The following is a 14,518-nucleotide window of genomic DNA, read 5'->3' as shown; positions in this document are numbered from 1 at the left end:
GTGAGGTTCAATAGTTGATTTTGGGTCATTTCCTGTTTATGGATGCTCTTGGGAGTTTTATTACATTGTGAAAACAGAATCAAGAATGGAGGCATTGTAGTGTGCAATGTGATACAGGGAAAATACAACAAATGATGAAACGTTATCAGGAAAATGATGCAAAGAACATATCGTACTGTATGTCAATCTTCATAAAAGCAACACTATAGTTCACCAGCTTTGTGTCTCTGCATGACATTTTATCACACTAGCTCAAGATAGTATGGTCTGATTAAATTGTGGTCTACAGATGTAGGATCTTAATTTGAGGAGTTTAATCCTGCAGCAATAAGAAATTAGAATTATTGTGTGGATTATAAAAATGTTTTTGTGTAGGGTTTGATACAATTTTGTTAGACCAAATAAAGTCTGAAATGTTAAAGTGGAAATTACAAACTTTAGAACCCTTTTTAAACATTGAATACACAACAAGTTAGCATTTTCTGAAGTGCAGGAAATGTTCTTGCAACAACAGGGTCACAACATTAAGATCCTACACCTGTATGTTTCCGTGTCAAAGCCCTGCCACAGACTTCCTTCTGGTGCCTGTACCCTTTTTAAGTAGAAAAAAGACAGATGATGTAGCTGATGAATTCTGGCAACTTGATTGAAGCTTAAGTAGTGGAACTGATACTAACTGAAACTTTTTTTAAATGTAAAAAAAATGTTTTACACAGGAACTTCTCATTTGCTTCAAGTTAATCAGTATCACCACAACGCATATTTATAGACAGCCTACTTTAAATTCAAAAGGATATAACATACTAAATGTTTGTTTTTACTAACTTTTGATTGTTAACAAACATTGGATTAAGTGTTATTTATAATCTAATTATGTACAAAGTGTTATGTTTGTTCCTTATATAATGACAAACCGGGGCGTAGGTTTAACTACGTTTAATGAACATATACTTCAGCTTGACGACTCCATGTTTAGCCATGCAAGGCATTCTTTAACCAACTCCCGCGCCCGCATAGCCTGCTGGGGTAACGTAGTCTAAATGTTATTAACACATAACAACACATCTTCTTTCCTTTAAAAGAAAACTACTTTTCTATGTAACTACACATGTCACATCACATTTGTTTACTCAACCTGCATAACATGCAATTTTCAATAACACACATTTCTTTCCCCAAAAATGTTTCCCCTTAAAAATAAAATAGTTTTTCAACTAAATATAGTTTGTCCAACAATACTCTATTGTGGCCCTATTTCTATTCACATTAACAAAACATTCAGTCCAGGTAAGTGTCTTGCACTTTTGTCGTGTCGCTGTTTTTGTTTGTCTTTCTGTTTTTCCTGTGCGAGTTTGACTTTGTGAGCACCTCTGGGTGTTAGTTAGCAAGTCCTCATGGATGGGTAGGTTGGTTCTGATGCGACGTCCCATCAACATCTTGTGCAGGTGAAAGTCCGTTCTACAGCGGTGTGCTGTGGTAGATCATCAGATTTTTTAGGAAATCCTCCTTTCCATCGTGTGCCTTTTTCATCAGACCTTTGACAATTTTGACTGAACTCTCTGCTAAGCCGTTGGACCTTGGGTAGTTGGGGCTGGAGGTGTTGTGTCGGAATCCCCAGTCGTTAGCGAACGATCGGAATTCGTAACTTAAACTGCGGGCCATTGTCCGAGTACAGTTCAGACGTAACCCCATGTCTTGCAAAGACTGATTTCAGGTAGGTGATTACAGCTTTGCTGGAGGTCGTTGGCAGTGTTGCTACTTCACGGTAGTTTGAGTAGTAGTCGGTAACAACAATGTGACTTTTGCCATTGCAGTCAAAAAGGTCAACTCCAACTTTGTAGTAGGGTCTGTTGGGTACTGGATGAGGCATTCGCGGCTCTGCTTGCTGCTTTGGCCTGTAGGTCAAACACAGTTCACATGAAGCAGTGGTCTGGCTGATTTCCTGGTTCATTCTTGTCCAGTACATTACTTCTCGTGCTCGTCGTTTGCATTTTTCCTCACCCAAGTGGCCCTTGTGTATTTTCTGTAGCATTTCTTTGCGTAGTGTCATGGGAATGACAATCCTGTTGCCTTTGAACACTATGTCATCCACAACGGTGGGCTCTGCTCTGCATACCAAGTAATCCTGTATTCTCCTTGGACAGTTGTTTTTCTGTGCAGGCCATCCTATCAGTGTTGTTTCTTTCAACTCTGTCATTGTTTGGTCAGCTGCGGTCTCTCTTTTGATCAGCTCCATTCTCTCAGAAAACACAGGAAGTGATGCTACGATCCTGTCGACGTAGGCCTGAATCTCAGTGTTTTTCTGTGTGTCGAAGCTCTCCTTCTTGTCAACTGCTCGAGAAAGAGTGTCGGCGGCGAACATGAACTTTCCCGGGGTATAGATCATCTTCACATCATACTTTTGCAGTCTGATCAACATTCTCTGGATTCTCATTGGACAATCATTCAGTGGCTTAGACACGATTGACACCAATGCTTTGTGGTCGGTTTCTACTTCGAAGTCTCGTCCTTAGACGTATTGGTGAAACCTTTTGCAAGCATACGTGCTTGCCAGTAGTTCTTTCTCTATTTGTGCACACCTTGTCTCTGTGCCTGTCAAGGCTCTGGACGCATAAGTGACGGGTTACCATGTGTTGTCATGCTGTTGCAGAAGAACTGCTCCCAGGCCAAACTGTGACGCATCTGCAGAAAATCCTTGTGCTTTTCTCTGGATCATACAACCTGAGCACTGGCTCTTCTGTGATTGTCTTCTTTAGGTATTTGAAGCAGTTTTCCTGTTCATGGGACCATTCCCATTCATGTTTTCTGTTCCAGAAGACATCTGAGTGGAGCAGACTGTGCTGACAGTTGAGGTATGAACTTTGCAAGGTAGGTGATCATGCCCATGAAGCGTCTCACATCGTCCTTGTTCTTCGGGCGCGCCATGTTGTTGATGGCTGATGTTTTCCTTGGGTCTGGTTTGACTCCGTCCTCTGAAAGTACATCTCCCACGAAGGTAAGTGTTTTCACACCAAACTCGCATTTGTCTTTGTTTAGTTTTAGGTTGACGTTCTGTGTCAGGTCCAGCACTTGTCTCCCTCTCGCATCGTGCTCTTCTTTTGTGGACCCCCAGACGATGATGCCATCCATCATAGTCTCCACTCCTGGAAGGTGCTCGCAGATCATGTGGATTGTCTTGTGGTAGACCTCTGGCGCTGAGAGAATCCCATATGGTAGACGAAGAAATCTGTACCTGCCCTCAGGTGTGTTGAATGTGCATAGCCTTGAGCTTGCATCATCTAGCTTAATTTGCCAGAATCCTGATGAGGCATCAAGCTTACTCAACCACTTTGCTCCAGCAAACGGCGACATTATCTCTTCTCTGGTTGGCAACTTGAAATGCTCTCTCTTGATTGCTTTGTTGAGATCTCTCGGGTCTAGACATATCCTGAGATCACCGTTCTTTTTCACCACAATAACCAGTGAGCTTACCCAGTCTGTAGGTTCATCCATTTTTGTGATGACATGCATCTTTTCCATGCGTCCGAGTTCCTCTTTGAGCTTTTTCCTCAGTGCAAATGGAACTTTTCTGCATGCATGCACAACTGGAGTAATTTTGTCATCAGTACATATTTTGTGTTCTCCTGGTAAACATCCAAGACCCTCAAACACATCCTCATACTCAGCCAGTATTGATTCTTGGTCATTTTCAGTCTGTGATGTCACTACATACTCTTTTCAACAAATTGAGCTTTTCACATGCAATGATTCCTAGAATAGGCTGTACACTCTTTTCCACAATCAGCAGCTGTGCTCTGAACTGTTTTCCTTTATGCTGTAAAGTTACTATGCAGCTACCTTTGACTGGTATGTTCTCCCCAGTATAACCAGTAACCTTAATTTTCACCGGGTGCATTTTGCTCTTCACCTTCAGTGTTTTGTAGTCATCCAGCGATAACAGGTTTACCTCCAGTATCAAGCTTGAATGGTATTATAGTTTCATTCAGTCAATGGCACAATCCATTCAGAATTTACTGCATTGCATATTTCCACAGAATCAACAAAGAATTCTTCCATCTCGACTGTGTGAACCTTTTTCTTTGTAGCCTTAGCTTTGCAGCATTTTGAGAAATGATTATTTTTCCCACAGTTGTTACATGATTTGCCATATGCAGGGCATTCTTTTGGCTTGTGGATAAATCCACATGTAGTGTTTTGATTTCTCTCTTTTGCTTGTTTTTGTTTTGTAAGGCATTGTGTGTCTCATGCCCGCACAGCTCTTTAGCTTGTGCTCTGGTGGTTTCAGCTGCTTGACACATATTCACTGCTTTATCCAAAGTTAAATCTTGCTCATGCAGCAATCTCTCCTTGAGTCCATTATCAAGTATGCCACAGACTATCCTGTCTTTCACTAGTGAGTCTTTCAGATTTTCAAATTCACACATTTTGCTCAGTGTGTTCAGCTCAGTCAAACACTGGTCAAAACTGACTCCTTGTTTCTGATCATGAGAGAAAAACTTGTATCTCTCAAACGTGACATTCTGGTTTGGTACAAAGTACTCCTCAAATTTATCCATTAGCACAGTCAATGTCAAGTTTGCCTCGTCTTGCTGAAAGCTATTGTAAATGTCCAATGCATCCTCTCCAATAACATGCAGAAAAATGGAAGCTTTCAATTTGTCATCATCTCCCCTTGCACCACTGGCTGCTAGGTAGATATTGAATCTCTGCTTGAAACATTTCCAATTGTCAGCTAAATTGCCTGTTAACTGCATAGGAGTAGTGTTAGAGTTGCGTCAATTCGAATCTGGTATCAGGATAAATATGACAATGAGTCACCGATTGTATACTATGTATTTTTTATTAGCTAAGCAATAAGTGGTAAATGCAATTTTCGTATATACGGGCTCTCTGTCCCACCTCGCAGGGCAAACAGAGAACTGACATGTTCTTGACAAAGATATTATAAATATACCCTGACAGAAATAGTTCCTGCTTCCGAGCCGGCCTGTCAGAGTAGAGACTGGGCGTGGTTTAAACTCACCCAGCCTATCGTTGATTGTTGGCGCAGAGGCTGGTCCCAGCCCCCTAAGCGCTTCAGTTGATAGATGTAACTGTTGCTGTGAAGAATATCTATGCACTCATGCTCGATACCGTTATCTCGCACCTGGCTCCTGTTATCTAACAAAAGACTGTTTGTTCTCGCAACACTACGTTCTGAATGTGCCCCCCCAACTCATTGCACAGGTACTGTCTTCATGTTATTCTGTATTTTTCCATCATGAGAAAGGCCCATGGTCCTGAAACTGTTAACAATGTTTCAAGTCACATACATCCACAAGCCAACAGCAGATAATATTCAATCACATATATGGTAACGGGATATAGTGCATAACACAGAATCCTCATAACAGGAACAGTGTCAATTTCCCTTACTTCATTCAGTATGTTGCTCATCAACTTGCTCGTCAAAAGATTCCAATGCAGCCTCGCTCTCGCTGCTGTCACTCTCGCTGCTGCGGCTCGTTGTCCTCGCTCTTTTTTTTATATTTTTTTTTATTAACAACAAATCAATACATAAAGCACATGAGGGAACACAAGCATACATAGATTACAAACAATAGACAATCGAGCTAGGGGGTACAATATCACATTACAATTACACAAGGACCTTAAGGGACATGCATATACTTACAATTCTAACAGCTTTTTTGTTAGTAGAGCATTTAACCGTCTTTAAATACAGTTCAATTTCTTTTTGTAGGGTACGAAAATGTGTTTTTTTGTTTGTAAATTTAAATTTGTGTATATGAAATTTGTCCAAAAGAATAATTAAATTAATTACATAAAAATGTTTCCGCTTATTTGTATTGTATGTAAAGAATCCAAACAGTACATCTCTCCACATTAGTGTAAAATCTTCATAAATGTGTTCAATTATAAACCTACTGATGTCTTGCCACAGTTTTCTTACATGCATACAATGCCAAAAAAGATGCAACACTGTTTCTGGGTGGTCATTACAAAAGGAGCAATTTGAGTTGATGTTTTCCTTAAACGTCTTCATATAGTGGTTGGCAGGATAATATTTATGAATAATTTTAAAGGAAACTTTAAAGGAAACTTTAAAATTGTTAACAAGTAGGTATGTGTGTGGCAACATCCAAACTTTTTTCCAACAGATATTATCAATAAATCCATTCCAATAAGGCATGACATAAGGTATAGATACAACATCCTGCTGAAACAAGGATCGTATCGCTCTGTTGTTGAATGGATCAAAAGAGAAACAAATCTTTCCTACTGATGAGTCAACAGGGTCAATAGAAGGTAGGCTCTGAGGGTCAGGTCTTGACACGTTCCTGAATAACATAGCAACACCTGAGGGAATGGCATCTAAAACAATTGCAAAATCTTTAGGTGTTACATGAACCTTGTAAAGTGATAAGAATTCTTTATAACTGAGTAAAAGACCCTCTGCATTTACCAGTTGGCTCACCAATAGTATATTATTTCGGAACCAATATTCTAAAAACAGAGAGGTATTTTTATACAATATATCCCGATTATCCCATATATAATATATGTGTGGAGAAAAATTGTGTTTATAAATGAAGGGCCATGACAAGAAAACCTGCTGATGAAAAGCAGAAAGTTTCACTGGAACTTTGTCAATATTACAATTGCAAAACAACATGAAGTTAAGGCCACCAAAAGTAGAGAAGACATGATAAGGAATAAAATTCCAGATAGAAGTGGGTCTTCTTAGGAATTGTTTTATCCAATTGATCTTAAAAGTATTATTTAAAGTAGTAAAGTCCAGAAAATTCAGTCCACCATTCTCCTAATGTAGTTTTCCTAATGTAATGGGTACGGTTTCTCCAAAGAAAGTTGAAAAGCATCTGGTCTATCTCCTTGCTTATTTTACTGTCAAGATATAAAGATAGAGCACCATATGTTAGTCTAGAGATACCTTCAGCCTTGGTTATTAGGACTCTACCTTTTAAAGATAAGTCCCTCTGTAGCCATTGATTTAGTTTCTTCTGGGTTTTTTTAATAAGAGGGTTAAAGTTTAGTAAGCCTCTAGACTTCTGATCCTTTGTAATGGTTATGCCTAAATATGTAAGTTCTTCTTTTACTGGAATACCATAATATGAAGGTGTCACACAATCTTTGACAGCTATGAGTTCACATTTATTAATGTTAAGATATAGACCCGACGCTTTGGAAATGGTTTGTAATCAATTGATCGATATGGGAATTTGGTTAGCGTCTTTCAGAAAAAGTGTAGTCTCGTCTGCCAGCTGGCTTATATTAATTTCTTTACCAGCTATGGAAATACCTTGTACAGGACTATTATTTAATGAATGTGTTATCCTCGCTCTTGCAAGCTAGCATCTTCGACTACTCACGTCACTTGACTTGTGGTAGCATGTTCAATTTTCGTCGCGGAAATTTGCAGAGTTACTCCTTACTTTTCTCTGTCTCGTCATAGCGACTACCATTCTGACACCATGTTATGTTTGTTCCTTATATAATGACAAACCGGGTCGTAGGTTTAACTACTTTTAATGAACATATACTTCAGCTAGACAACTCCATGTTTAGCCATGCAAGGCATTCTTTAACCAGCGCCCGCATAGCCTGCTGGGTAACGTAGTCTAAATGTTATTAACACATAACAACACACAAAACTTCTGTGTTCTGTGCTTACCTGTTGACTGTTAATGAACGTGCATAGTTAATTTACTTTATAGTTGTAGATTATTAATGGTCTGTACAATCCCCTTGTAATGTTCTTTTCTGTAGTTTGTCTTTCTATGTTTTTCATAGATTTAAGGATGTGGCCAGTGGAACAGGAAATGTAACACCTACCATGGCTGTTTAAAAAAAAGTTAAACTAAAGGGGATGAAAGAGGAAGTCACTGAGCAGCCATACACAAATACGTTAGCGTATAGCTGGTTACGTTCATTTCCACTGTCATCCATTTTGACATGAAGATGGTTGGAAGCTGGTTGTTTCTCCTCATCTCTCTCCAAGGATATGAGGCTCCCTCCACCCCCAGTAAGATTGTTCTGTTGGAATAATGATGCTACACCTGTGCCATTTATTTTAATGTTAATTTATTCAACCTGTTTAAGACCTGGTGCTGCAACAACACATCCGGCCAATGTGCCCTTAACTTTTGATACTGTTTTTAATCTTAGAGAATTTTTATTTTAATTTTAGGATTTATTATAATTTTTTACATGTATTTGTGTTAATAAGATTATCTTCTGATCATTTTATCGTGTACTCATGTTGATGGATGGTTTCCGCTCAGTTGACATTTGTCTTGAATTTTTTTTCAATGTTCACAAAAGTGTTTCAGCAAATTTATATATATATTTTTTTTATCCAGTTATTAATAACTGTTTTAGACTATGACACATAGTATTCTATGTTCAGGAAATATAATCGTTACATTTCAAAAACTTGAGAGTTTTTGGTTGAACTATATTTATTGAATTGATGTACATCAACTTACCTGGTATGTAATGTAATTACATAATGCCAATTTAATTACCCTTCTGTAATCAAATAATCAAATAATAAACAAATAATAAACAAATTACACTTTATACCAGGTATTATAGCAATTTATTTGATCAAACTATTACATAACTTCCTAGAAACACAAAATAATCTGAAAAGTAAAGTTTCATGTGCCATTTCTATTGCTGATGCGACACCAAAAGTCCCCTGCTAGTCTGAGATTGACGTCAACTACTTTGTGGTTTCCTGTAACATGGCCATCCATCTTGTCTCATACATTCACATACTGATAAAATGATTCATTTAATTCAATGTGATGGTGGAAAAGTACTCTAGTCATGATATACATGAAGGTATAGACCCTTAATATATATTATCTGATTTGTCTCTTAAAACACTGTAAACGCCCAATGTAATTATGCAACTCATCTTGATATCATAACACAGCTCCCCTTTAAAAGATTCGGTGTAATGTCATATTAGAAACAGATTTTCAAATTCTGTTCCATTTTTTCAGATGTAAACTGCCTGATCATTAATCTGGATTATGTCAACTGCATCTGGAGTGAACAGAGGATCCCAGAGGTCAACTTCACATTTTTCAGCAGCAGGTTAGTGCAATGTGATGGGTGTTGAGGTCTTTGCCCAAAATGCTTGCCAACTATTTGGTCCCAAATTCCTAGCACTCAATGACCACATCAACCTTGTGACTCTACAAACTCTTTGAATGCATTTACATTTTGTTTTGGTTGTATTTCGGATTATATTTAGCCCAATAGGAACTGAATGGTGAATAATGTATTATGTCATTTTGGAGTGACTTTTATTGTTATTAAGAAATTAAGATGTTCCCGAACACTTCTACATTAATGTGGATACTATAATGATTATGGATAATCATGAATCCTGAAAAATGATGAGTGAGAAGGTTGCAGAGGCACAAAGATCATACCCCCTAACAATGCTAACCTCCCCTGTTATTGGTAATGGTGAGAGGTTAGTATGTTTTGTTGTATCTTTTATAACCTTCTCACTCATCACTATTCATGATTTATTTTCTTAATCATGGCATTATCAGGATTAATTTAGAAGTGTTCAGAAACATCTTATCACAGAAAGAAAATTACTCCAGTCATCATTCACCATTCAGTTGCTATTAGGCAAAATATAACTCAAAACAAACTGCAAATGCATCCAACAAGTTTGTCACTTTTGACTACTATAATACATAAGTTAATTTGCCCAAATACTTAAGACTTCTTCAAATGGGGGGACTAGATACATAAAAATGCTTTCATTTCCAAACTGTAAAATACATACATTATGTTTGAAAATACCCTTGAATAAAAATTGACATTCTGTATTGTTGCCTCATAGGAAACATCTCAAATCCAAAATATTGGAGTATAGAGCTCAAAACATTTATAATCGCTTCACTGTCCGAATACAAATGGGGGGGGGGAGTGTATCTCTGTCAAATCTTGAATATCCGTACTTCGCTACTAATTCTCATTCATCAATTTCACATGGTATGTGTTTAGGTTCATCAAAGGTAATATGGAGGAGTGCACAACATATCTCCTGGAGGAGAGTTATGCTGTGGGATGTAGACTGTCCTATGACAACTCTGACAGGTTTAGAACACTGACAACCAAGCTGGTCCATCAGAACAACAGTTATGTGCAGGACCATAACCTGAAAAGCATGGGTAGGTTCTTTTTCTCAATCAAATCAGAACCTTACATACAGAACAGCATGTAACATGAAGAGCAACAGTCATCTTTAGGCTTTTTAACTTGTGTTTTTCATTTGATGTGTCGTTAACATTTGACCCTCCTTAACGCTTTTTCTAGTGAAGCTTTACCCTCCTGTCAACCTGTCAGTTGAGATGAACAAAGACCCAGAGCTGAATCTGTACTGGAACAACAGCAAGAACACCTTATGCATTGAGAGTGAAGTTCGCTACAGAATAAACAGCGACAAGTGGAAGGTGGGCATGGATCAGGACTCAGGAGTTGGACCATTGTTTGGACACTGTAGCCTACTGGTCATGAAAAAACTCTCTCTCTCCTCCACTCTCTTTGTTCCTTTCTTCAGACATCTACTCCAAGCAAGGAACAGAAGTATGCTGTGGCTTTCCCGTTAAAGAGCAGTCGGTATGAGTTTCAAGTGAGAGCACGAGTAAACGACATGTGTGGCGAGTCCAAGTTCTGGAGTGAATGGAGTCAGCCTATTCAATGGGATTCCATGAAGGGAAATAACATCACAGGTAAATACATACAAAATCTCTGCTTTGCTTTATGGTTATAAAGTAGTGCTCAGACTTGTCAGGACTTTGTTATGTCAACCTTTCTCTTTGGCCTAGACATATCTGGCAGCTCAATGTCTGTGTGGAAGCCAGTATTGTCATTAGTGGGTACCATGACACTCTTCATATTGGCCTGCATGCTGGTCTACAGGGAAAGGTGGGTTTGCCAACAGAAGTTAACGCCACACTTAGGCCCCAAATAAAGACTAAAATCAAGGGGTATAGTTTACATTATAAAAAAAAATCAGTCTCCTCCATTCTTCCTCTGAAAAAAAGTGATACTCTGATTTTGAACTGACCCTATCTCTTTGTAGAGAACGACTAAGATTCATCCTCATTCCCATTGTGCCTAATCCAGGAAAGAACCTAGATGAGAATGTAGAGGTAATATTTATCCCTGGGCCCATGCATTGCACTTCATTATAATCTTTGTTTCTCTATTACTGTTATCTACAGTGTAAATCCCATCTTATATCTCACATATTACATGTAACCTTTACCTTTTAAAGGCCTGGCGTCAAATCTCCAAGGACATTTGCTTCCAGTCTAACTTCACTGAGCTTGCCTGTCCTGTTCGTGAGTACAGTCTGGTTCCACAAACTGGCAGCGTCAGTGAATCTGAGAGCAACTTCTCCATCCTAACAGACCAGTCAGATTGCCTGTCCACGTGCTCCTCCTCAGCTTCCACTTTTCCTGCCACAAGTGAAAATGAACAAGCTGGTATTGAATGAGACTTACACTTGCTGCATTCTAATTACCCTTCTCCCCTAGGTGTGCACTTGCTTGCTCCCCCTCATTGATAATACGTATTAGATTGGGTGTATGCATGGGCTAAAGGGAGTTTCTATCATATTTTTTGTTGTTGAATTTTAACATATGAACATCCTTAATATTACGGCACCCAATTTGTATTAAATGCAAGCATTTTTGTTTGATGTTCAACCATTTGTAAGATTTTTAAATGCATCGATTTTTGAGAGAGAGTAAAACGTCAAATGCATTGAACATTGCAATAATGACATACCCTCCTATTGCGAGAAAAAACACTGTTAATTACACAAACTGACCACATACAATATAGCGTACCATTATGAGCTAGGCTACTTATGAGCGTGCATGTCTAAAATGGTTCTAATAATGTCATTAAAAAAAAAAGACATCTATGCATATACAAGCTAATGAAAAAAATTATCTTAGCACAGGGTTAAACATAGTTGGAATTGATTGAGTGTTCAGCTGACAGTTTTAATATTATAAACAATCCCTTGCGAAATTTAAATTGTACTATTGCACACTGTATCTCGTTGGAATAGAGGGAGCATCTGAAAATGTGGAATATTAGCCTATACCTTCAATAAAATTGTATTTTAAAAGAGCTTGTATTTAAATGTATTAGGGATACCCACTGCTCTTCCTGGGGTCCAAACACATTAAGGCACTTACATTACATATAAAACAAATTATAAAATAGTACAAAAGATAAAACAGTACATCATACAACATTATTACACCACTGCATATCTACAATACAAAATGTATAATACCACCATACAACAATATTACAATGTACATGTGTGGAGAGTGAGTGTGCTAGCGCTTGTGTGCCTATGCCTGTGTCTGTACCTTTGTGTATATTTCTTCACAGTCCCCGCTGTTCCATAAGGTATATTTTAATCTGTTTTTTAAAATCTGATTGTAATAGTATTTTCTTTAAAATGTTGTTTCCAAGCGGGGGTTACTGCTATTGGCCTATTTCCTCTTAAATAAATAAGATAAACGTTGCTTCCTAATGTTGCATGATATCCTGTAATCCTACCAGTGGCGACCTGTCATTCAGGGCAGGTGCCCCACCTGTTTTAAGTCATATCAGTTTGCAAACAATGTAAAAAAAATAACATATTCATTGAGATAATAAAGCTGCAGTAAACATGGTCTCTTTTTTTGCTTTCTTGAGTAACATGCTGACCACATGCTGCACACATGCTGCACACATGCTGACCATTGAACCCATACTGCTCGCGCGAGTCAACGAGTGTCTGTGTAGCCAGGCGATAAAATAGAACTTGGTTCTATTTGTGACACTTGATGCGCTGCAAGTCCTGCCGCTCCCATCTCCTCATTGATTTTTAGGAGCATATACCCACATATGTGATTGAAAGATGAACTGAGGGCCACATTCCAGTTGGTGGTGCCAATGCACTTTAAAGTTGCTTGCTAACCGCAATATAAAGTCCAAAGAAGAAGAAGAGCCCTGAAGGAGGAGAGATGACTAGAAATGAACTCGGTTTACCCTTTTATCTGAGGATTAATTGTAGGAGTATAGGACCTTGTGCATTTCAGGTAAAATAACAACCCAATGTTTATATCACAGGACAAATTAGCTAGCAACAGCAAGCTAGCTAGCTAAATTGCCATACATGTTTAATGCTTTTTGACCTGTTCCCAAATTAATATAGTTGGTTCAGAGTTTGTTTGATATTTCAACCTGCGTGTCCTGATTGTGTCTGGTGTGGGTGGACAAAATCAACATGTGCATGCATGCGCACGAGCGGTCTGGTCAGCATGTAAGGCAGCTCCAAAATGCAGGTGTTTCAGCCTAGCTCAGGGCTTTCTGTGGTGGTGGGGCAGCCAGGGGAAAATATGGAGCCTAGGGTTTGTTAAGGTTCTCTAGTTGCGCTGTGATTGGTTTAGTGTTCTGGCAGTCATGATGACACTACATCACCATAAAATCTATGGGTAGAGATAGAAAATTCTAGACCCTTGGGTGCTGCCATAGAGTTACATTAGAGGTGCCCATTAGTTACATTAGAGGTGCCCAAGAAGGGTCAAGGTCATTGGCCTGACTTGCCTAGTTAAATAAAGGTTAAATAAAAAAATATGATAATAATTGGCCACAGATAAATGACGTCAAATCACGTTAAATCTACCGTAGCTTTGATTGGACTGATTATGTCAACATCGTACTTTCAAAATCTTAGCTGGCAAATCTTTTTCAATCCTTGTCACATGAAGAAAAATTATGAATATAAATTATAGATCAAAGGTATCAGTGCTCATAAGCCATTAGACAAAAACATTACACAACAAGTTAGAAATCACAAATTCAACATTGAGTGGTTTGAAAGGAATCAGTGGTTAACTGCAAGCATTGCAAAGCAATCACTAGCCTGCTATTAAGTGGAATGGGTGTGTGGTCTGAGTTTAAGGGTCTCTTTCCAAGCTTAAAAGGATAAACATTCAACATTGGACATGCTGTCAATGCTGACTCAACATTGGACATGGACATGCTGACTCAACACCTCCCACTGCAACTGGATCCTGGACTTCCTGACGGGCTGCCCCCAGGTGGTAGGGGAAGGGAACAACACATCCGCTACGCTGATCCTCAAAATGGGGGCCCCTCAGGGGTGAGTGCTCAGTCCCTTCCTATACTCCCTATTCACTCATGACTGCATGACCAGGCATGTCTCCAACACCATCATCAAGTTTGCCGATGACACATCAGTGGTAGGTCTGATCACCGACAACGATGAGACTGCCTATAGGGAGGAGGTCAGAGACCTGGTCGTGTGGTGCCAGACAACAACCTCTCCCTCAACGTGATCAAGACAAAGGAGATGATTGTGGACTACAGGAAAAAGAGGACCGAGCACGCCCCCATTCTCATTGACGGGGCTGTAGTGGAACAGGTTGAG

At 38.9% G+C, this 14,518-nt stretch overlaps 1 protein-coding gene across 1 annotated transcript; it reads left to right on the top strand.

Moving 5' to 3' along the window:
• The first annotated feature begins 7,439 nt into the window (after window positions 1-7,439).
• LOC109873647 (cytokine receptor common subunit gamma) lies at window positions 7,440-12,757 on the top strand. Its single transcript, XM_020465289.2, has 8 exons — window positions 7,440-8,044; window positions 9,033-9,126; window positions 10,057-10,223; window positions 10,369-10,505; window positions 10,613-10,784; window positions 10,881-10,980; window positions 11,138-11,207; window positions 11,333-12,757. Exons 1-8 carry the CDS (start codon window positions 7,975-7,977, stop codon window positions 11,552-11,554), a joined length of 1,032 nt encoding a protein of 343 aa, XP_020320878.1. The 5' UTR covers window positions 7,440-7,974; the 3' UTR covers window positions 11,555-12,757.
• The last annotated feature ends 1,761 nt before the right edge of the window (window positions 12,758-14,518 follow it).

This window comes from Oncorhynchus kisutch, linkage group LG29 (assembly GCF_002021735.2).
Source record: "Oncorhynchus kisutch isolate 150728-3 linkage group LG29, Okis_V2, whole genome shotgun sequence".
Lineage (NCBI taxonomy): Eukaryota > Metazoa > Chordata > Actinopteri > Salmoniformes > Salmonidae > Oncorhynchus > Oncorhynchus kisutch.
Note: the sequence above shows the minus strand (reverse complement) of the source record. Positions and strands in the feature narration are given on the sequence as shown.

What these genes read in the sequence shown, in the direction of transcription:
- LOC109873647 (XM_020465289.2), top strand. Translation starts at nt 7,975, where the DNA reads ATGAAGATGGTTGGAAGCTGGTTGTTTCTCCTCATCTCTCTCCAAGGA. An exon ending in CCATAACCTGAAAAGCATGG is followed by an intron (nt 10,224 to 10,368) that starts GTAGGTTCTTTT and finishes CGCTTTTTCTAG; the next exon opens with TGAAGCTTTACCCTCCTGTC. An exon ending in ATGCTGGTCTACAGGGAAAG is followed by an intron (nt 10,981 to 11,137) that starts GTGGGTTTGCCA and finishes ATCTCTTTGTAG; the next exon opens with AGAACGACTAAGATTCATCC.